General features: G+C 41.3%; 1 protein-coding gene across 8 annotated transcripts in view; it reads right to left on the minus strand.

The window, feature by feature from the left end:
- Nucleotides 1-753: 753 nt before the first annotated feature.
- Nucleotides 754-23,987, minus strand: part of PPP1R36 (protein phosphatase 1 regulatory subunit 36) — a 53,327-nt gene continuing 30,093 nt past the window's right edge. For 5 of the 8 annotated variants that reach the window (XM_049611476.1, XM_049611473.1, XM_049611472.1 and 2 more), the window contains 2 exons: nt 14,618-14,743; nt 10,567-14,479 (listed from right to left, as the gene is read on the minus strand). In XM_049611476.1, coding sequence (XP_049467433.1) covers nt 14,131-14,479; nt 14,618-14,743 — 475 coding nt within the window. In that variant the 3' untranslated portion in view covers nt 10,567-14,130. Of the gene's footprint in view, nt 10,066-10,566; nt 14,480-14,574; nt 14,744-22,336; nt 23,644-23,987 lie in introns of those variants that run through there. The other 3 variants (XM_049611474.1, XM_049611478.1, XM_049611477.1) reach the window with 3 other exon arrangements.

The following is a 23,987-nucleotide window of genomic DNA, read 5'->3' on the forward strand; positions in this document are numbered from 1 at the left end:
CAATGAGGTTTGTATTTGGCATCTGTGAAACCAGATATCAAAGAAGAGAACAGGGTGAAAGCAGAGACATTGGCCAGACATCAGGAGCAGGACCGCAAGGCCGGCTCATCGCCTCTTAGTTTAGAGTCTGACACAAGCATGTGATGAGGGCCTGGCGTCTCATGACGGGCACCAACTATTCCTCCTGGGGCCTCGGGTGTCACTCAGCAATGGATGGACAAAGGACGATCTGTCATTTGTCATTTGATTTGAAAAAGGCCTTGACCTTGTACCATAGCAAAGCACTGAACACTCCTTGTCCAGCTGCCTCTCTCCTGCCCAGCCTTGAAAATAAAGACTTCCTGTTAATGATGCTGGGGCCATTGGCCATGTCCAGAGACAAGCTGGTGCTCAGGAACATATATGCAGCTTTGTCTCCTCAGGATCCTGAGCCTGCTGGGTGGGGACTGACTTGGTCAGTGGCACCACGGCTGCCCTCCTTGTAACCCCAAGGACTGATTTATAACAGAACTGCCTTCTTATTATTTAGGAAAACATCAGTGAGAAAACAACCCCAATGTCTGAAGGGAGATTAAAAGAGGTCCCCTAACCTACTCTAAGCCCGGATCTTCAAGGATGTCTGTGTTCTCCACCACCACCCACCTTGCTCTCTTTTCTTTTTTAAATTTATTTATTTATTTATTTATTTATTTATTTATTATTTTGAGACAAATAGAGAGTGCAAGTGGGGGAGGGACACAGAGAGGAGGAGAGAGAGAATCCCAAGTAGACTGCACTGTCAGTGCAGAGCCCAATGCAGGGCTTGAACTCATGAACCACAAGATCATGACCTGAGCCAAAGTCAGATGCTTAATCAACTGAGACACCCGGGGGCCCCTACTATTTCTCCTTATTGTTCTTATTATGGAAAGTTTCACAAAAACATCCAGGGCGTGGGTGGGGTTTCTTAAATTTTCCCACTTTACCATAGAGTGTTCTATACTTGCACCAATTTGAAACATAGAAATAAACTGAATGAGTGCCTTCTTCTAACATACTTCTGTGATTTGGGCAGATATTACCAGAATCCTTAGAAACAGAGTTGAGGAGGGGCACCCAGGTGGCTCAGTCCGTGAGCTTTCGATTTTGGCTCAGGTCGTGATCTCATGGTCTGTGAGCTTGAGCCCCACATCGGGCTCTGTGCTGACAGCTCAGAGCCTGGAGCCTGCTTCAGATTCTGTGTCTCCCTCCCTCTCTCTCTCTCTCTCTCTCTCTCGGCCCCTCCTCCATTCGCACTCTATCTCTCTCTCTCACACACACACACACACACACACAAATAAACTTAAAAAAAAAAAGAAACAGAGTTGGAGGAAAAAGTTCCTTCTACTCCATTTATCACAGATAAGATGTCTTACTCTGGCATTTACTATTTACTGTTTTGAAAATGATTTGGTCCAAATGTGTAAGAATGGTTAAAAATAGATGATAGATAGATAGATGATAGACAGACAGATAAACACATACACACACACATATGATTCTTACTCTGAGTTTTCAGTGGAGGAGGTGCAGCTTAAACCCTTAGCCTCAGAGTTCTTGTTGCCCCTAATACTGCTTCATGTTCATGATCATTTGGAAATGTCATAGCTCTATGCCAACATTACTTAGGCAAAATAAAAACAGTAACAATATCAAAAAATCACTCAAATGTCAATGGAACATCTACTTTAAGCTGGCTGCTTTCATATGCACTCTCTCATCTCATCCTTATCAGGGTCCTCTGAGCTGAACATATTAAGCCCTTGTCCAGAAAAACTTGAGTGCCAATGAACGGCCTACCCAGAATAGACAGTTACATGACAGAGCTGGGATTTTTTTTTTTAAGATTTTATTTTAAAGTAATCTCTACACCCAATATGGGGCTCAAACTCACAACCCTAAGATCAATAACTGCGTGTTCTTCTGACTGAGCCAACCTGATGTCCCCAGAGCTGGGATTTGAACCCAAGCCTAGAAACTGACTCTAAATCCAGTGTTTGTTCAACTCTTCCTTATATATAAAGAGGGGCATTACTTCCCTGAGACCACAGTGTTGAAATGTGGACTTTTTTTTTTCTCTATTCAGGATATGGAGTCCCTACAAGTTACATGAATTTCTTCCCAACACAGAGGGCAGGAGAGGAACTGGGAGAGGCCACCCCGTCCATTCCCACGATTGGCCACTGATGGACCCCGAGGCAGGGCAGGGTGCCAGCAGAGCCAGGAAGTGTCGCTCAGTGCTATCAGCCCCTGGAGCAACAGCTCCTGTCCCCTCACCATGCCTCCTCTTCCTCATGCCACCATGTTCCTCACTCTGCGTGCCAAGTGCGGTCCCTGGACCTGACAGAAGCTGTCACTCCTAGATCTCCTCTCAGCTTCACCTCAAGAAACGCTCTCACTTCCCCACTTTCTTCGAAGTTCAGTTCAATGTCTGAGCTTCTGTGAGCCTTTGGTGATTCCCAGGCAAAAGTCATCAGTCAGGCTCTATGCTTCTACATAGCAGTTGGCACCTGAAATGTGCCATCTATCACACGATATTAAAATGAACTGTTTTTCTTTCACCCTTTTCTTGGTAGACTATGCAGTCTCTAAAGGCAGGAGACAAGCATTACTAGCCTTTAGAAAGGGCCTAACACAGGTCTTCAATAATGGTTACTTAAACTGAATGGAATTTAATTAAATTGAATTAAACTGGTTCATTGAGACAAAATTCAGGGAGGAACGTATTTTATGATTTGTTATGAAGACTATTTGCTAATGTTTCTGCAATATCAAAAGATTAAGGAGCAAATATTCTCATGAACATATTCAGGCTTGTAATCCTGACTGAATAGTGATTGACTATGTATATTGTGTGCAAGGCAGACACCACTGGGTATATAAGGTTAATAATTTTGTGAGATAAGAATGTGATAGAATGAGGCAATTTTGAAATTATGACTAAACCATGTGTCCTTCACAGTGTTGACTCGAATTAGCACTACAGATTTAACCATTAGTTTGAGATAGTCTTTCAAATGCCTAAGAAGAGACTCAAGAATCACTTCCAGGAGCCTGTTCTCGAAGTTTTCCTATCCATAGTCATCAGCCAATAACCACACACTTCTCGGGGCTTTGCATAATCATCTCATGCCATCCTTCCCATGATGTTATAAGGCTGACGCTCTTGGCCTCCCCACTACTCACATGGAAAAGTGAGGTAGCTTGAGGGAAAGTAAGGCCTGCCCAAGGCCTCACAGGGAGTAAGTGGTGGAACGGGATGTGAACCCGGGCAGTCTGGCTCCAGAGTCCATGCTCTGTGCTCTCCAGCTACGACACACCGGCCCACTAATCTACTTCAAGCAAACTCATCCTTAGACCTAGCTTAATCTGAATTATTAATATTCACCTCTTGATTTCCAGGTGTGCCCTCTGTGGAAGAGAGAAAAAGATATTCAACACTCTCTTTATAATCACACCATGAATATTAGAAGATAGTTTTTAGGCCGTTTTTGAGTTCTCTTTCTGATATGTTTACTAATTCCATTTAGCTTAAAATGTCTCTTAGAGATTCTCCACCCCACCCCTGGTCATCTCAGCCACCCACAGTTCTCAGGGCCCACTGAATTGTTTTTAGATAGTCTTCCCAAATTATGAAGGCCCTAACTGGATAGGCGTGTTCTCTAGCTAAGGCCCTACAAAGGCCATATGTGGGAAAGTATTCAGAAATTGTGCTTATCTTCTCCACATTAACATTCCAGCATTATGTTCTTTTGTTTTCCCAATATTTTCCCTATTGCTGACTAATTTTGGAGTTACGAACCAGCTGTTAACTTTGAAACTCTGTAACATTTTATTTTTTACTATAGTGCTTGTGAGCCATTTCTCATCTTGTATTTATGGTGCGAATCATTTTTTTTTTTTTTCTTGTCAAGGCCAATCTAAAAGGGTCATATTGAGTTTAGTTCTCAGTGTTGGGATGTTGCCAGCTCCACCTAATTTGGTATCATCCACCAAAAGCAAGATATTTATTCTCAACTCCATCATGTGGGTCACTGAAGAAAGTATTTATATAAACCTCTTTTCCCATAAATATACTTTCCTGGTTTCCAGATAGTCTGGGAGTGGTGAACTGAGTTCACATTTTAATCTTTGCCAAGAACTGCAGTTGATTATCTAAGCATTATGCCGACTTATGAAGAAACAATCAAAATTCATTTCCAAATCTGAAGAAATACTGATGTTTGGCCACTGCTCAGTTCCTGGAGGACAATCAAAGTTGAATTTATTCTAAATACAGGAGGGACAGCAGTGTTCTTTGGAAGAAGCAAAAGCTTGGCCTCGATATCTGGAACTTACTGAGAGGTCTCTGCCCCTCATCTTGCTTCCAGAATGGCATTCCTTTTAGTTATTGCTAACCAGAGAAAATTTACAGTCTGGTAGCAAGCCAGGGCAATGATGAACTGAAGTATTGGAAGCCTTTCAACACAGGTTTTTATATTGTTTATTTTATATCTTGTGCCCCAGAGAGGAGAAGGTAGACCTTCTTTAAAAAAAATGAAGCTTCATGGCTTTTTGTGGGCTTTCCATATTTGTAGGGTGAACTGATGCATTGCTTCTGCCAAAAAAATCCCAGACCTGGCCGATAATCAGAACCACCTGGAAAGTTTGGAAAATTCACAGAGTCAACCCTTTCCTAGACTTCCTGAATCTTCATCTTGAAGTTGGTGTTAAGAAATGAGGGCAGGGCATCTCTATTTTTTGAAACCTCCCCAAACTGATTAAATCATCTATGGTTAAATCCACGGAATGGATTGCCAAAGAGCCATTTGAAAAGGCTACAAGTGCTGATATGGAAAGATCTCACATTAGCCATACAGAATGTGTAGTAGTATGTGTGTGTAGTAGGATTCACCCCATTGGGATGAATTTGTCATGAATATACACCTTCCACATACTTACATACATCCACCTATATGTGTATACTGTATACATTCAGTGCTTCACCAGAAGCACCTGTCAATCAGGAAGAATGCCACCAGAGCACCTCTGCCTGGTGTAACCCCTTGAGATGACAGATCATAGGGGACAGGGAATGAAGGGAGGGACCAGGGAATTTGGGGTCCCATGGGGGTAGAGCCGGTGTCTATTTACCAACTGACATGGAAGTATTTCAACATTTTATACCACGTAAGGCTTCGTGCTACATTTACACACACAAAAAAAACAATTCTGGAAGTTTTCCTAGGAATCTGAGACCAGTGGCCTATCTCTCCATCAACACTGTCTGGTTGATTTAAGTAGACAGATAATTTACTGGGAATATACTGGGTAGAATTATCAGGAAAGCTTAGAAAACAGACAAGAATAAAGGGAGGGCAGAAGATTAGTCACAACCACAGGCAAGGCCACATTCCTGCACCCAATGCTGACGCCACCCCCTCCTCACTGGAGGCTGCTGCTGTCACCACTGCTACTTGCAAACTTTAGAATAGCACTTGGTGCATCATGTCATGACTATCTAAACATTTATCTGCCTCTCCCACTGGACGGTGAGCTCCTTGAACTTAAGAAGAACATCTTAATTCCTCAGTTTCCAGCCCCCACCCGAACCGGGCACCCAGTGAGCAGAGTGTTGAGTGAAATAAATGAGCAAATAAAATTTGGCTTCTAGATATTATGCTAGTACAGCAGAGTGAGGGCCATATCTAGCTGTATGTGTCACTTTATTATTTATTTACTTATTATTTATTAAGTAGGCTTCGCACCCAGCGCAGAGTGCAACACAGGGCTCGAACTCATGACCCCAAGATCAAGACCGGAACTGAGATCAAGAATCGGACCCATAACTGACTGAGCCACCCAGGCACCCCTGTATGCGTCACTTTAGACCGTTCTAGATAATGAACTGGTGCACGTGCTTTCCCATCCTTCATTCCTCCATCGATGGTCTATCAGACGTGGCTTCAACAAAAATATTGGGTTGGGTTTCATGGTGGATTCATTCTGTCTCTTTCTTTGAATCCAGCATTCTTTTCAGCAGAGATGGTATAAACCGTGGTTCCATGAAGTGATTATCTTAATTTCAAATCTTACACCCAGCCTGAAGTAGGGCTAGGGGGTCAACTGTGCTTCCATCTCCTTTAGGACTTTTGATTGCCTACATACATGAAAGAATGCCCAACCACATCTCTGAGCCTGTTCTACACAAGCCACTTGAAACCAACATGGTTGCTAGAGTCCAGAATCCTGGAGAGAAGAATAAAAATAAACTGTATCTTAAGAACTGCAGCAGCTTTCATATAAAAGCCAGGAGTTGAGACCATATACCAGAACCCAGGCTCCACTTGACCCACAAACATGCTACGTAACTCTTCCAACTTTCATCTGCTTTTTTCCAGCCCATGAGAGGAGTCAGAGACTGGGAAGCTGTGAAGATAGAGGGTAATAGCATGCTAATAGCAATCACGAAGAAGAAAGTAGATGGCCTTTGTTTATTGATGATTATATACTATTCATTCACAGAAAAAGACCTAATACAATTCACTAGAAAAGATAGAAGCTCAGAAAAGTGAAAACTCACATTCACATCAAAATCTGTACATGAATGTTTGTAGCAGCCTTATTGGTGATAGTCTCCAAACTGGAAATGACCCAGATGCCCTTCAAAGGATGAATTAAATAAACTGTGTTACATCCACGTCACAGAGTACTACTCATCCACAAAGGAGCAAATCACTGATACATGCAACAACTTGAATGAATTTCCAGAAAACTATGTTGAGTGAAAAAAAGCCAATCCCCAAAAGTTACATAATGTATATAACATTCTTGAAATGACGAAACTATAGAAATGGAGAACAGGTTAGCAATTACCAAAGGTTAAGGAGACGGTGGGGACAGAAGAGAGTGGCTATAAAAGGGCAGCATCATGCATTCTTGGAGAGATGGAATGTTCTGTATCTTGACTGAATCAATATCAATATCTGGTTGTGAAACTGTACTATAGTCTTGTAAGATGTCACCATTGGGAGAAACCAGGCAAAGAGTTCACAGGATCCTTTGGTATTATTTCTTAAAACTGCATGTGAATCTGCTATTATTTCAAAGTAAAAAAAAAATAAAAAATGAAACAAAAGAAAAGATATAAAAATAGAAAATAAAAACCTAAGAGGTCAAAACTCTAAGTTCTTGTGATCAAGCATTACATTTATTTCTGAGAGTTCTTGTAGGAAAAGAAAAAGGAAACCACGATTGGTCAAATATTCTTGTTTCCTCATGAAAGTAATTATGGTAAATTTTTGGGAGACACAATCTTTCCCCTGGGAGTCAATTCTAAAAGGGCAATGAACTTAGTCTTAAAATACAACCCCAGGGCACAAAATAAAATCTACAGGTGGGGCGCCTGAGTGGCTTCGTCGGCTGAGCATCTGACTTCAGCTCAGGTCATGATCTCATAGTTCGTGAGTTCGGGCCCCGCATTGGGCTCTGTGCTGACAGCTCAGAACCTGGAGCCCGCTTCGGATTCTGTGTCTCCCTCTGTCTCTGCCCCTCCCCCACATGCGCTCTCTCTCTGCCTCTCAAAAATGAAGAAAACTAATAAAAAAATTTTTTTTAATAAAAAAATAAAAAGATCTACAGAGGTGAAGCCAGCTCAGGGCTCAGGTGCTATTCCTTTTAATGCTTGAGGACTCATGACTTGGTTAAGGGATCCTATGGGAAAAAATGATGCAACTTCCATGGCCAGTCTTATACCTAAATGGCGTAGATGATCACCCAAAAAGTGTGGCTTCAGGGAAACCAACAAGACACTCTTCACAGCCCAGCTATGTCTTTCCAGTGTGGTGTCTGAAAGTCCATCATTAGCTATATGCACTCCTCTGGGCTGAGAATTTTTGGTCTCTGGTTTCCTCTACTGACAATTCAGAGAGCGGGCCTTGCTCAAGTGGTGCACACACAAGGGGCCTCTGAGCGTCAAAGAGACTTGGAGAAAGAATGTCACACCTTCTGCTTTCCCTGCTGTGATGACAGATGTCTCTTCTCTCTAAGGGCAACCCCCAACCTACGCTTCCCAACCTTTGGTTCTCAGCTCTCTACAAGTATGCCTTCTCTCTCTCCTGAATCATCAGTTTGCCCTGTGTCAGCACAGACTCGTTCTATTACCTCGGATCTCTAAAAGCCAAAGATCCAAACAACCCAACACTAAAGCTTCACCTCCTTGACAGCATATCTTCCCCTAGCTCCTGCGCCATTTCTTCCTTTCCCTTCATGACAAACTCTGCCAGAGTTTGACCAATCGTGGTTTCCTTTTTCTTTTGCTACAAGAACTCTGGCAGAGGGCTCCCTCATCAAGGGGGCGCCACACTTGGAGCCCGCACAGTTGACCTCTATGTTCCCAACCCTGGCAGACACCTCTGTTATTATCGTACCAGTTCGTCCTGCAGCATTTCTGCCCAGCTGCCACCCCTACTTCATGGCAGGCTCTTTTCTCTTGTCTACCATGACTTCTCTCCGTCATGTGTTTCTTCGTACCTCACTGGCTTGTGGCACATTCTGAAGGCGGGGTGAGCTGCTGGAGCACGTAAGGGATTTGCTGCGTTTGCTCCTCCCCTGCCCCCTCTTACATGTAGAGTGTCCTTTGTCTTCTGTATCTTCAGTCTCCTTAGGTAATCTTAACCAATCTGAGAGCCATTGACTCCCAAATCTGTATTTCCACCTCAGGTCTCTCCCCAGAACTCCAGATCTCTCTATCCAAATGCCAACTCATCTCCACAGGGATGACTGATTGACGTCTCAAAGTTAACAGTCTAAAAATAGAAATGAAGATTTCTCCCTCAACCTGTTTTTCATCCATTCTGCCCTATGGAAATACCAAACACCCAACTGCTCAGGCCAAAAACTTTAGAGACTTCCTTGCTCTCTTTCTTCTCTTCCCCAACAGCCAATCCATCAGCAAATCCTGCCAACTCTACCTTATCCAGAATCCATCCCTAGTCCAGCTTACCACCTTCCCTCTCCTGGGCCACCTCTGTAATCTCTAATTGACCTCCAGCCTCTATTCTCCATCCCTCCAACCCTAACCTCAGCCCATCTTCCACACAGGAGCCAGAATAATCTTTTCAAACATAAATTGGACCGTGTCACTCCTTTGACTACAAGCCTCCACCGGATTCCCATCCAATTAGACAAAATCCCTACAACCTACAAAGCTCAAACCATCTAGTCAGTCCCTGCTAACTCCCTCTCGTTCCACCCTCTGCCCAGAGAAGCTCCAGCCATGTGGAGAAGCACAGACCATGTCTACCTCGTAATGGGAGTAATATTCTCAGAACCTGGCCCAGCAGGTGCACAGTAATTATTTGTGGATTCACAAATGATTTCATAAGACAAACATAATTCTAGACTGGTAACAACAGCTCTGTATCTTAGGGTCCTGGCTTGAAAAGCCAGCAACTATAACTACCACTCTTCCTGGTTTGCTGCGAGAACTAATGGGGGAAAAAAATTCTAGCTCTAAAAAATCCACTCAATTGTTCTTTAATGGGTACATGTTCCAGTGTGAGTCCTGCGATGGCAGATTGGGCTCCTCCTCACTTTCTTCTTTGTGTGCAATGACACAAGGCTCTCGAGTCGTCAAGCAAATGCTCCATTTGTGCCTTTTACATCTGCTTCAGTGTGTGATTATCATGGCATGATAAGGGATGTGGGTGAAGGGAACAGGGTGCATGTGGAGAAGGAGATAATTATTTCCAAGTGAAGCAACAGTGTCTGGGTAGAAAGCAGCAGATTTATGCAGGCGGTGGGCTCAGAGAAGCCACACAAAAGAACACAGTCCCTGAAGCAGGAAGTGTGCTATCAGCCGGATCCGCGGGAGGCCTGACCACCGCCGCGGGCACGGTCTGAGGCCGATTCCAGTTTTCTGCACGTGATGGAAGTACTGCATTTTGCTAGTGTGTTCTTTTTCTCGAGGGCACATTTTGTTCAGTTGACAGTCTCAGGCATGCTTTAGTCGGAGCTTGTGGCAAAGGGAAAGGATCGGGGAAGAGGGTGTCACACTCCCCAGTCAACCTGCAATCACATCCGGTAGTTCAGGAGAATTAATACCTATTCATTTATTCTCATCTCCCTTTCCATCGCCAGCCTTTCTTCTTTTTTCCATCTGTAAATATTTAAGTTTATGCCTCTAAAAAGCGGGGTGGTGGAGGGCTTACAAAACCACAGCAACATTGTTAGGTCTGACAGATTCACCAATAATTCCTTAATATCAGATAGCCCCCTTAGTAGTAAATTGCCATGATTATATATATATATATATATATATATATATATATATATATATTTAATAATTTAATTTAATATATTTAATTTAATTTAATAATTTAATATATATTTAATTTAGTATAATTTATATTTTATTTTATTTTTTATAAATTTAAAATAAATTTAAAATAAATTTATTTATAATTTATAAATATTGATTTATAATTAATAAATTAATTATATTTAATTTAATATATTTAATTTAATTTAATTTAATTTAATAATTTAATATATATATATTTAATAATTGGTTTGTTTAAATCAGGATCCAAGCAAGGTCCACATACTGCATTTGACTGATATGTCTAAAGTTTTAACCTAAAGTTTCCTCTTCCCTCCTTTCTTCCTCCTTGTTACTTGTTGAAGAATAAGGTACATTTTTCCATAGAGTTCCCCCATTTTGGATTTTTCTGATTGAATTCCTCTAGTATTATTTAACATGTTGCTCCTCCCCTGAATTTCCCATAAATTAAATGTTAGATTTAGAGGCTCAATCTGATTTGGGTTTTGTTTTTTTGGGGGGGTTTGGGGAGAGCGGTTTGGCAGGAATCTTTCTTTCTTTCTTTCTTTCTTTCTTTCTTTCCATTTATTTTTGAGAGAGAGAGCACAATCAGGGGTGGGGCAGAGAGAGAGAGAGAGAGAGAGAGGGAGACACAGAATCCGAAGCAGGCTCCAGGCTCTGTGCTGTCAGTGCAGAGCCTGATACGGGGCTCTAACACATGAACCATGAGATCATGACCTGAGCTGAAGTGGGACGCTTAACCAACTGAGCCACCCAGGCACCCATGCAAGAACGTTACATAGGTAGTGTTTCATATTCCCATTGGCGGCACTTGATGACTAGATGTCCCTCACAATGTTAACCACCACTGGCAATCAGTGCCTAGACCCACTATTCCACGGACGTTTTGCAAGATAGTAAGATTCTAACGCTATCATTCCTTCTACATTTGTCACCTGGAATATTTCGACACAGAAACTTTCCCTCATCAACTATCTGGGTTGCCCTGGGCTACACTTGAAAGAGTTCACTGCCTGCCAGGGAAACAAGGCAAACTCAGATGCAACCGCCGTGCTGCGTGGTAAGTGTTCACCAAAGCATCAGTGCGGGAGGAAGATGGAGTGAGCAGGGAAAATGAAACAGGAGCTCCTCCTCCCCAGGGTCCTCGCTATTTCTGCAAGGATGATTATGAGCTGGCGGATTGCTGAGCCCTTAAGTTTCTACTTCACAATCGAGCTTACCTGCACACTTCCCCATTTTGGACTGAGCTTTGTCCTGACTCTGGAGTTCAGCTGTGAGAACAGGAATCCCACCTTATTCTTCTTGAATCCCTCATGGATCTAGCAAGGCACTGACTGCTGAGTAGGCTTTCCGTCAATGACTGACGACTGCTTGTACATTCAGGGTGCTAAACTATTTATCAATATCATAATCACCCTCCAAAGCACTTCTGAAGTATCTCTCTGGTCACAGGGCTGGATGAAATGATATAGCTCCACCCCTCATTAAGTCTCAAATCACCACAGATTGACATGAAGGAACCTGACATTTGAATCAGCCCTAAATGCATATACAAGTACACAGACATGTTCAAAAAGTAATATGTTCCTGCCAAATTGATTTCCAGAGTATATTCCCCATCAGTGTGTGAGAATGCCTACTTCTCCAGCCTCCTGCCAACATTAGACATTGTCATTTCTTGAAATCTTTGCTAATTCTATAGGTGAAAATGGAATCATATGTTCTAATCTAGACATCCAATGAGTAGTGAGAACAAATACCTCTTCATATTGGCCATTCGTGCTTCTCCTTCTGTGGCTAATTACCTACTCACATCGTTTGCTCATCTTTTGATGTCTTTTGATGTCTCTTTGTGCTGCCCGATGGGGGTGGGTGTTAGATGTCACCACTATGCAAGACATTGGGGACGCTAGTTTTTAATCTATTGTAAAAAAATAGAAAGAACACGTAAGCAAAAATGTTTAAAGAAAAATCATTCATGGGGTGCCTGGGTGGCTCAGTCAGTTAAGCGTCTGACTCTTGGTTTCAGCTCAAGTCATGATCTCGATGGTTTCACGGGTTCGGGCCCTGCATCGGGCTCCATGCTGACAGTGTGGAGCCCTGCCTGGGATTCTCTGCCTCCCTCTCTCTCTTCTCCTCCCTCACTGGCACTCTGTCTCTCTCAAAATAAATAAATAAACTTAAAAAAAGAAAAGAAAAATCATTCACAATCCTACTTCTCAGGCAGAATTGTTAATAATTTAGTTATTTCCTTCCAGACTTTCTATAAATATATGTGTGTTTTAGACACATGGGATCTCACTATATTCAGCTTTTCTGTAACCTGGTTTCTTCATAGGGCCATTTGCAATTTCTTCAAAGAATGACAAATCAATAATACAAAGATCAAAATAGAGTCCAATAATAAAAAAATAAGCAAAGTGTATGAGTTAGGTAAATAACCAGGTACCTGAGTTCAGACTGGTTTGCTCTCATCACTCCCAGACTGGAGGTGAGGCCGGAGGGTCAGGAGTTGCTGAGGCAGATTAGAACTCCTACAAACAAGTACCTAAAAAGTGTTTTAACAAGTTTACCTGGGATCTGGAAAGCATTTTAAGATTCTGAGCTAAAAGACGGACAACTGAATTTTATCAATTAAGAAGAAACACCGAGAGACCATTGGCCTTCACCCAGAATTTATAACAAGGCGCTGTTACTTTTATTATCTGTAATACCTTAATATAGTACCTTGGGCTGGGAAATGCATTTACTCCAAGAAACAGTCATTTCTTATATTATGATTCCTGTGATAAATCAGGAAAGGAGATGCGATGTGAAGAGGTATTCACCCCTACTCTTATTTGGAAGTATAAACTAGAATGAACATACAAATCTATCTTCCACTGCCATAGAATTCGCAATGATTCAAAGAAATGATAATGCCCCAGTGAGGATTCTCACACAGAGATGGAGGTCGTGTGCTTTGGGACCAGCCTTCCCGGAGGAGATTGGGTAATAATAAGGTCTGGAGGATGAGTGTGCTCTTTGATGCAGCAATATCATTGCTGGGTTTTATCCTGAGAAAACCACCATCAGTTTGAGTGATAAAGTACGTATAAAATAACATAAGGGATTGGGCAAGGATACAATGACAGGTTCATACCACAGAATACTACAAGGCAATGAAAATCGTATTTCAGGGGCACCTGGCTGGCTCAGTCAGTCAAGCGTCCAACTCTTGATTTCGGCTCAGGTCATGATCTCATGGTCATGGGGTTGAACTCTGCATCAGGCTCTGCACTGAGCACGCAGCCTTCTTGGGATTCTTTCTCTCCCTCTCTCTGCCCCTACCCTGCTCATGCTGTGTCGAAATAAACATGTAAAAAAAATATTTCAGCTGAGTATTGGCTGCTGTAGGAGAATGTGCACCACGCATTACCACGGGAAGAAGGCGGGGTGCGGACAACAGCACACGGCACGACCCGGTTTTTGTCTGTGCGTGTGTGCACACGGATGACTGGAAGCGGATTCACGAAACATTGGCGATAAGGTTTTTTTTTTCCTCCTCTCTGTGCTTTTCTAAGGTTTTGTGTTTCTTTGTGTTTTCTAAGGGTTTTTGTTTTACACCAAACAAGGTTTACTTGTGTACATTAGGGGGAGGAGGGCTGATGTCATTACAAAGCCTTTCTAAGAAGTATGGACTGATATGGGGCATCCACAAATAGATTTTGATTTAAAATAGCTAAAATTTTGATTTTAAATAGCTCCAGTGTTCTGACGCTGGCCAGTGAAGGCAGGAGAGGTGAGCCCCCTCAAGGTCCTAGGCTCGGGTGGCCACTCTTGTGCCAGGTTTCAGTGTGGCCTGACTTCTCAGGGTGAGGGCTGAGGCCCTCGGCCCAGGGCATTCTCTCTTTTCTCGGCTTAGGCAGCTGGGTTAGAGGTAGGAGAAGTAAAGGAAATGAGAACAAATCCTTCTGTACAAGGAGGAGGAGGAAGGCCAGGGTGCAAAGGAAGAGGTCTTGGACACTAAGGCCCTTGGCACAGCTCACCTGGACTGCCTCAGGTGTCACCCCCAGAGAGAAAGCCACCAGCATGTGCCCAAACTCAGAGACAAAGAACAACATGAGCCCGCTGCAAGACACAGGCCGCTCTGGAGACGATCTGCAAATACAATAGGGGACAGTTCACCCTGTGCTCTCTGTTCCCTGAAACTGCTTGCTTTCTGCAACCTGAAACTTGTTCAGAGGCAGGAGGGGTGAATGAAAATGGCCCCGGAGGAGTCAAATTTATTCTTCTTACTTTGCATAAAAATCAGCTGGGCGATCAGAATGCCATAAACGAAGTCCAAAATAGGATGATAGGGTTGGGCAGGCTGAATCCTGCAATAGTGATGTTTCAGATGCTCTAGATCCCTGGAGCAGGCAGCTTTAAAACAAAGACCAAACAGAAAAGAATTCTGCAGTCATCAGCAGAAGGCTAAGCAACAAGACCTCATCTTCCTGTGTAAAGAAGTCCTCACTATTCCTGAACCAACCCCGTGGTCCAGCTCAAACATACAAGGCCTCATGGGCCCGCAGTTTCCAGGTCTGAGCGCCGTGAGAACCCCTGGAAGTATTCCCTGGTACGCTCCACCCCTGTCTGCCTATCCAGACCCCTTACGTCTTCAAGACCCATCTCCGTGCCCACCTCTCACTGCCTCCACCTGATGGGCTCTCTCCCTTAAGCTCTAGTGCACTTTTTTTCTTGATTTCTGACATCCAGTCTCCTTTTCGAACCTGTATTTGTCTTATCTTTCCCCTGATGCCCAGAGAGCAACTTGCATAGAGGACAGCATGTTGTTCATCTCTGTGCCCACGTATCAGAATCCTACAGAGGTATCTGCCGAACATTTTTTAAATCGAATTTTTATTTTAGGACAATTTTAAATTTAAAGAAAAATTGCAAAGATAACATAGAGAATTCCTGTATACCTTACACCCGGTTTCCCTATTATTAACATCTTACATTAGTATGATATATTTGCCACAATTAATGAACCAATACTGATACATTACTATTAACTACAATCCACACCTTAGTAAGATTTCCTTAATCTCTTCCTAATGTCCTTTTTCTATTTCAGGATTCTTTCCAAGATATTACATTACATTTAAATTTTTTTTAATGTTTATTAATTTTTGACAGAGAGAGACAGAGACAGAGCATGAGTGAGGGAGGGGCAGAGAGAGGGAGACACAGAATGTGAAGCAGGCTCCAGGCTCTGAGCTGTCAGCACAGAGCCCGACGCGGGGCTTGAACTCACAGACCGTGAGATCGTGACCTGAGCCGAAGTCGGACGTTTAACCGACTGAGCCACCCAGGTGCCCCTATATTACATTACATTTAGTCATCATGTGGCAGTTTCTCATAATTTCCTTCTTTTTCTTTAAATTGAGATATAAGTCACTATAAAACTCACTCTTTTAAAGTGTACAATTCAGGGGGAGAGGAAGGAAAAAAAAAAAAAAGGTTAGAGTGGGAAAGAGCCAAAGCATAAGAGACTCTTAAAAACTGAGAACAAACTGAGGGTTGATGGGGGGTGGGAGGCAGGGGAGGGTGGGTGATGGGTATTGAGGAGGGCACCTTTTGGGATGAGCACTGGGTGTTGTATGGAAGCCAATTTGACAATAAACTTCATATATTGAAAAAATAAATAAATAAATAAATAAATGAATGAAGTGTACAATTCGGGGATAGTATATTCATCATGTATAACCATTAACACTATCTGATGCACATTTTTATCAACCCCAAATCAAATCCTGTGCCTGTTAGCAGTCACTCACCATTCCCTCCTCTCCTCAGCCTCTGGCAACCACTAATCTACCTTGTCTTTATGGATTTCCCTATTCTAGACATTTCACACCATTGGAATCACAGATATGTGGCTTTTTGTGTCTGGTTTCTTTCATATAGCATGATTTTTTAAGCTTTATTCACATTGTAGCATGAATTAGTGCTTCGTTCTTCATGGCTGCATAATATTCCATTGTATGGATATACCACATATTGTTTACCCATTCATCAACTGTTAGACATGTGGGTTGTTCCATTTTTTTAAATCTATTATGAATGGTATTTCTATGAACATTTGTGTACATGTGTTTATGAAACATCTGTTTTCAATTCTCTTGGGTATATGTCTAAGAGTAGAATTGCTAGGTCATAAGGTGATTCTATACTTAACTTTTTGAGGAACAGACAACCTTTTTTCCAAAGTGGCTGCATCATTTTACATCCCCACCAGCAATGTTGTGAAGGTTCTAATTACTCCAGATCCTCATCAACACTTGTTTTTGTCTGGCTTTTTGCTTATAGCTATCCTAGTGGGTACGAAATGGTATTTCATTGTGGTTTTGATTTGCATTTCCATAATGACTAAGATTGTTCAGCATTTTTTCATGTGCTTATGGCCAATTTCATATCTTCCTTGGAATAATATCTGTTCAAATTCTTTACCCGTTTAAAAATTTGATTATTTGAGAATTTGCTTGATGGAATGAACAGCAGGCTAGAAGAAGCAGAGGACTGAATTAGTGACCCCAAAGACAGAGTAATGGAAAGTAATCAAGCTGAACAAAAGACAGAAAAAAGAATTATGCAAAACAAGAATAGACTTAGGAAACCCAGTGACTCCATCAAATGTAATAACATTTGTATTATAGGAGTCCCAGAAGGAGAAGAGAGAGAAAAGGGGACAGAGAATTTATTTGAAGAAGTAATACCTGAAAACTTCCCTAATCTGAGGAAGGAAACAGATATCCAGATCCAGGAAGCACATAGAATTCCCAACAAAATCAATAAAAGCAGATCCATGCCAAGACATATTGTAATTAAAATGGCAAAATATAGTGATAAGGAAAAAATATTGGGGCACCTAGGTGGCTCAGTCAGTTAAGTGTCTGCCTCTTGGTTTTAGCTCAGGTCATGACCTCATGATTTGCGGGATTGAGCTCCATGTAAGGCTCTGCACTGACAACACAGGGCCTGCTTGAGATTTTCTCTCTCTCTCCCTTTCTCTGTCCCTCCCCTACTCTCATGCTCTTTCTGTCTCTCTCTCACAATAAATAAACTTTAAAAAAAATATTAAAAGCAGCAAGATAAAGACAGTTATATACAAAGGAAACCCCATAAAGCTGTCAGCAGATTTTTCAGCAGAAACTTTCCAAGCCAGAAAGGAGGCATGATATATTCAAAGTGATGAATGGGAAAAACCTGCAGCTAAGAATACTCTATACATGCACGCTTGGGTGGCTCAGTTGGTTAAGCATCCAACTTCGGCTCAGGTCATGATCTCTCTAAAGAGAAAGAACTCACAGTTCGTGGGTTCAAGCCCCAAGTCAGGCTCTATGCTGACCACTCAGAGCCTGGAGCCTGCTTCAGATTCTGTGTCTCCCTCTCTCTCTGCCCCTCCCTGGCTCACGCTCTGGCTCTCTCTCAGAAATAAACAAACATTAAAAAATAAAATAAAAACAACAACAACAACACTCTATCCAGCAAGGCTATCATTTAGAATAAAAGGAGAGATGGTTTCCCAGACAAACAAAAACTAAAGGAGTTTATGACCATTAAACCAGCCCTGCAAGAAAAACTAAAGGGGACTTTTTGAGTGGAAAGGAAAGACCAAAAATGGCAGTTTGAAGGTCGGAAACACAAAAGCAGTAAAAATGAATATTCTATTTAAAAAATCATTCAAGGAACTCACAAAATAAAAGAATATAAAATATGACACTATATACCTAAAATGTGGGAGGAGAGGAGTAAAGAATGGGCTCAACCTTAAATGACCATCAAATTAATAATACAGGCTGCTACGTGCAGAGGAAGTTATAAACAAACCTAATGGTAACCACAAATCAAAAACCACTAATAAATATGCAAAGAATAAAGAGAAAGAAAATAAAATATATCACTAAAGAAAGCCAGCAAACCATGAAAGAAGACAAGAGAGGGTCAGAGACAATCTTCAGAAAGTAATAAAATAGCAATAAATACATATCTATTGATAATTACTTTGAATGTAAATGGACTAAATGCTCCAATAAAAAAACACAGGGCAACAGAATGGATAAAACACAAGACCCATCTATTTGCTGCCTACAAAAGACTAATTTTAGACCTAAGGACACCTGCAGATTGAAAGTGAGAGGGTGGAGAAATATTTATCATGCAAATGGATGTCAAAAGAAAGCCAGAGTACCAATACTTATATTGGACAAAATAGACTTTAAAACGAAGACTATAACAAGAGTCGAAGAAGGACACTATCTAATAAGGGGGACAATCCAACAAGAAGATGTAACAATTATAAATATTTATTCAACAGAGATCTGCTTGGGATTCAATCTTCTCCCTTTCTCTCTTCTCCTCGTGAACGCACATGTGCTCTCCCTCTCTCAAAATAAATAAACTTTAAAAAAAACGTAAAGAAACTAATCGATAATACAACAGTAGTAGGGGATTTTAACACCCCACTTACATCAATGGGCAGACCATTTAAACAAAATCAACAAGGAAATAATGGCTTTGTTTTCTTTTTCTTTTTTTTTCAAAGTTTTATTTATTTTTAAAGAGAGAGAGAGAGAGAGAGCGGGGAGAGGCAGAGAGAGAGGGACAGAGAGAGAATCATGAGTAGGCTCTGCATTGTCAGTGTGGAGCCCGACATGGGGCTCAAACCCATGAACTGAGAAATCATGACCTGAACTGAAACCAGGAGTCAGATGCTTAACTGACTGAGCCACCCGGGTGCCCTGGAAAAAATGGCTTTGAATGACACACTGAATCAGATGGATTTAACACACATATTCAGAACATTCCATCCTAAAACAGAATACACATTCTTTTCAAGTGCACATGGAACATTCTCCAGAACAGATCACATATTAGGCCACAAAACAAGCCGCAACAAATTAAAAAAGATCAAAGTCATACCATGCATCTTTTCTGACTACAACACTATGAAACTAGAAGTCAACCACAAGAAAAAATCTGGAAAGACCACAAATACATAGACATAAATAGCATGCTACTAAACAATGAATGAGTAAACCAAGAAATAAAAAAGGAATTAAAAAGTACATGGAAACAAATGAAAATGAAAACACAATGTTTCAAAACGTTTGGGATACAGCAAAAGTGGTTCCAATAGAGACTTTATAGCAATACAGGCTTATCTCAAGAAGCTAGAAAAATCTCAAATAAACAACCTAACCTTACACCTAAAGGAGCTATAAGAAGAACAAACAAAACTTAAAACAAGCAGGAGGAAGGAAATAATAAAGATTAGAGCAGAAATAAATGATATGGAAACTAAAACAAACAAACAAACAAACAATAAAATAGATCAATGAAACCAGGAACTGGTTCTTTGAAAAAAGGTCATTAAAATTGATAAACTTCTGGTCAGGCTTATCAAGAAAAAAAGAGAAACATCCCAAATAAATAAAATCACAAATGAGAGGAGAAATAACAACCATCACCACAGAAATACAAACAATTACAAGAGAATATTGTGAAAAACTATATGCCAACAAATTTGAGACAACCGAGAAGAAATGGATAAATTCCTAGAAACGTACAACCTACCAAAACTGAAACAGGACAAAATAGAAAATTTGAACAGTCTGATTACCAGCAAAGAAATTGAACCAGTATTCAACAATCTCCCAACAAACAAAAGTCCAGGACCAGATGGCTTCAAAGGCAAATTCTACGAAACATTTAAAGAAGAGTTAATACCTATTCTTCTCAAAGTATTCCAAAAAATAGAAAAAGAAGGAAAACTTCCAAATTCATTTTATGAGGCCAGCATTACCCTGATATCAAAATCAGATAAAGATACCACGAGAGAGAGAGAGAGAGAGAGAGAGAGAGAGAGAGAACTACAGGCCAATATCTATAATGAACACAGATGCATAAATCCTCAAAATAGTACCAAACCAAATCCAACAATACATTTAAAAACTCACTTATCACAATCAAATGATATTTATTCCTGGGTTGCAAAGGTGGTTCAATACTCAAAAATCAGTCGATGTGATACAGCACATCAATAATAGAGAAAGAATAAAAACCATATGATAATTTCAATAGACACAGAAAAAGCATTTGACAAAGTACAGCATCCATTCATGAAAAAAGCCCTCTGCAAAGTAGGTCTAGAGGGAACATGTCTCAACATGAGAGGCCATATATGAAAAACCCAGATCCCTGATCCACAGAAACTGCGAGACAATAAATGTTACTCTTTTAAGCCACTATGTTTTGGGGTAATTTGTTTCACAGCAATAGGTAACTAATACAGTTAGGAGTACTCCCCTCCTCGCTTCCCACTGCTCTGATCCCGTGTGTCTTCGAGTCTTACTTCCTCAGGGATGACTTCTCCTTCCCCTGCCCGTTTCTCACATACCAGCAAGTCTCTGGTTACACACTCTTGGCATTCTTTTTCTCTTGTGCGGTATTCATCCCCACTTGATTAGTTCAATATCTGAGTATGTTTCCCGTCTGTCTCTCCCCAAGACTTGTTGGTTCCAAGTCAGAGCTGGCTATATTTTTTCCACACTGAATTCCTAGCACCAAACATGGTGCCCAGCACAGAGTGGGGATATACCAACTATGGAATGAAAAAATGAGTAAACAAATGAAGGAATTGATAAATGATGTACACCAAAGCCTCGTTGTTCAGAAGGGAGGTAGAGAAAAGCCTAACACCCTAGGAAAGATAGTTATAAAAGTCTCATAATTCCCAGGTTTTATTTTAAAATATCAAAAACTAGGGGCACCTGGGTGGCTCAGTCGGTTAAGTGTCTGACTTCAGCTCAGGTCATGATCTGCCGGTTCATGAGTTCGAGCCTCATGTCAGGCTCTGTGCTGACAGCTCAGAGCCTGGAGCCTGCTTTGGATTCTGTGTCTCCCCCTCTCTTCTCCTCCCCTGCTCACACTCTGTCTGTGTCTCTGTGTCTGTCTCTCTCTCAAAAATAAACATTAAAAAATGTTTAAACATTTTTAAATATAAAAAAATAAAAACCAAAAATAAAACCATGTCAACATATTCTAGATAGAAACTTGTCATGATGGAGTGTATTATAACCAAATTCTCTACGTAAAAGTCCAACAAAAGTTAGTTCATAGCCCGCAATTTTGATAAAAACTTTGCAGTTTTAATGGGAGTCGTCACCAGAATTGACTTGGATGGTAAAGAATAACAGCATGAAGACAGAGGGTATGTTGAAGCCATCCTGCATTAGCCGTAGGCTGGAGTTGATGTGCCTCTGCTCTTGATATTAAATCTGGGGAAGGTGTCCAGTTTTCTCTGTGAAATGAACGCATTTTTAGCTAAAGGCTAACAGGAGGATTTTTTTTTAATGTTTATTTTGAGAGAGCAAGAGAGAGCACATGTGCAAGTGGAGGAGGGGCAGAGAGAGAAGGAGAGAGAGAATCCCAAGCAGGCTCCATGCTGTCAGCACAGAGCCCAATGCAGGGCTCGATCTCACGAACCTGAGAGGTCATGACCTGAGCTGAAATGAAGAGTCAGACGCTTAACCAACGGAGCCACCCAGGCGCCCGAGGAGGATTTTGAAGCTTGAGGATAAACTTTGTGACCACAGAAAGGTTAATTCAATCCAGTTGTTTTAACAGGTGAAACTCCTACAGGACTTTAAAATGGTAACATAGAACCAGTGACTCTGTATTCCACATAGTGGAGTGCTTTCCCGAGTGATTTCTAATCGTCGTCTGCCAGATAACATCCAACTCACTCCCTAGTGGACATTTAGCTGTCCTTTGCATTCTGCTCCACTGTGCTCTTGCCTTTCCTCACAGGGCACACTTTTTCATCTCTGTGTCCTTGCACACGTTCTTTCTTGACTGGAAGTCCCCCTTTAGTGTCACCCAATCCCTGCAAAGCCAAATTCGAGTCGGAATGCTCCCAGTCCCCCTAGAAGTGATTGTTCTTCTGCTCGGTCCTCTTAGGGCACTTGGTTTTTATCTCTTTCATGGCCTCTAATACATTTAAAATTGTCTTGTGAGCAGGTGTGTATTTTATTTATCTTCTCTACCATCCAGACCTGAGGATATGGTCTCTGTCTTGATGATCCCTTTTCCCTACATAACCCACCACAAGGTTTTGGATGGAGCAGAGGCTTTTTTTTTTTTTTTTTAATGTTTTTTTTTGAGAGACAGAGAGAGACTGAGTGAGAACTGGGGAGGGGCAGAGAGAGAGGGAAACAGAATCCTAAGCAGGCTCCAGGCTCTGAGCTGTCAGCACAGAGCCCAACATAGGCCTCGGATCCATGAACTGTGAGTTCATGACCTAAGCCGAAGTTGGACGCTTAACCAACTAAGCCATCCAGGCACACTTAGAGCAGAGGCTCAATACATATTTGTTGTCAAATGAGTAAACGAAAGAATGAATGAAACGTATATGTTAAAAGGCTTTGAAATGAACAAGATATACTTTATATCTCAACGTGAAAAATAATATAGCCATCGAGATTTAATTTTAAAAACATTTTATTTCCCTTATAAAATTTCATTTTCAAATGTACCAGATACTCTCATAAAGTAAAAATGAACTTAGAAACAAATAAACAGAATGTTTATTTTTTTAGGTGTTTTATTTATTTTTGAGAGAGCACAAGCAGGGGAGTGGCGAGAGAAAGGGAGACAGAGGAGCCGAAGCAGGCTCTGCACTGACAGCAGCAAGCCCAACGTTGGGCTTGAACTCACGAACTGCAAGATCGTGACATGAGTTGAAGTCGGATGCTCAACCAACTGAGCCACCCAGGCGCCCCCTAAACAGACTGTCTCTTCACTAGTCTACTAGAACACTGGTTAAACGTTCTAATACGTTACTCTAAACAGTCACATAGAAGCCAAGGAAGTAACTAAATAACAAAGCAAACTAGTAAATATAGGAAAATGAGCTTTTCAAGAGCTTTCTGAAATTTCTTTTAATAGTCCACTGTTGAACTTTTAACAAAATAATTTGAACAATTTAAAAAGCGTAATAATAATAAATATTAGTCCTATATAAAGTGATTAAGTTGAAGTAGTTTACTTCAAATGCAGGGACTTAATTACAGAACTGGAATGTACCAGGTTATTTAGGGAATGTTGTTTGAGAGGACAATGTTCTCGTGACTAAGTCCAGTGTATCCTGGATCCTCGTGTTATTTCTTTCTATCAGGGAAGAATGTATCCCAGACATTCTTTTGTTTTCTTCTGGTACGAGGGGGAGGAGGGTATGGGGGTTGAACTGACATCGAGGCTCCCCCAAGATGCCAACTCTGTGAAAAGAATTATTGGTATAGCTGAAGCAGTGTGGCCAAAGAATGAGGTGTATGGCTGTGGTTGTGTGCTTGTGTGTAAGCTACACACATACGTACACACATGCACATATTACACACACACATAGAAGTTTTCCGTTTCCATGAACTACCACTGTGATTTTAAATAGGGGTCCAAAAGCAGCCCACAGTAAGATTTTGTAATGGTTCTCTTCACACTTACCAGAGATATGTCTTCTAATGGAAAACCCTCAGCTTATGGAGTTTGCTACTCCCTCCTCCAAATGAGAACTATTTGAAGGCTAGCATAACTTTCTAGCAATGTTTTCTAGTCTAGATGGGTG

Source organism: Panthera uncia (assembly GCF_023721935.1).
Source record: "Panthera uncia isolate 11264 chromosome B3 unlocalized genomic scaffold, Puncia_PCG_1.0 HiC_scaffold_1, whole genome shotgun sequence".
In the NCBI taxonomy this organism is placed as follows: Eukaryota; Metazoa; Chordata; class Mammalia; order Carnivora; family Felidae; genus Panthera; species Panthera uncia.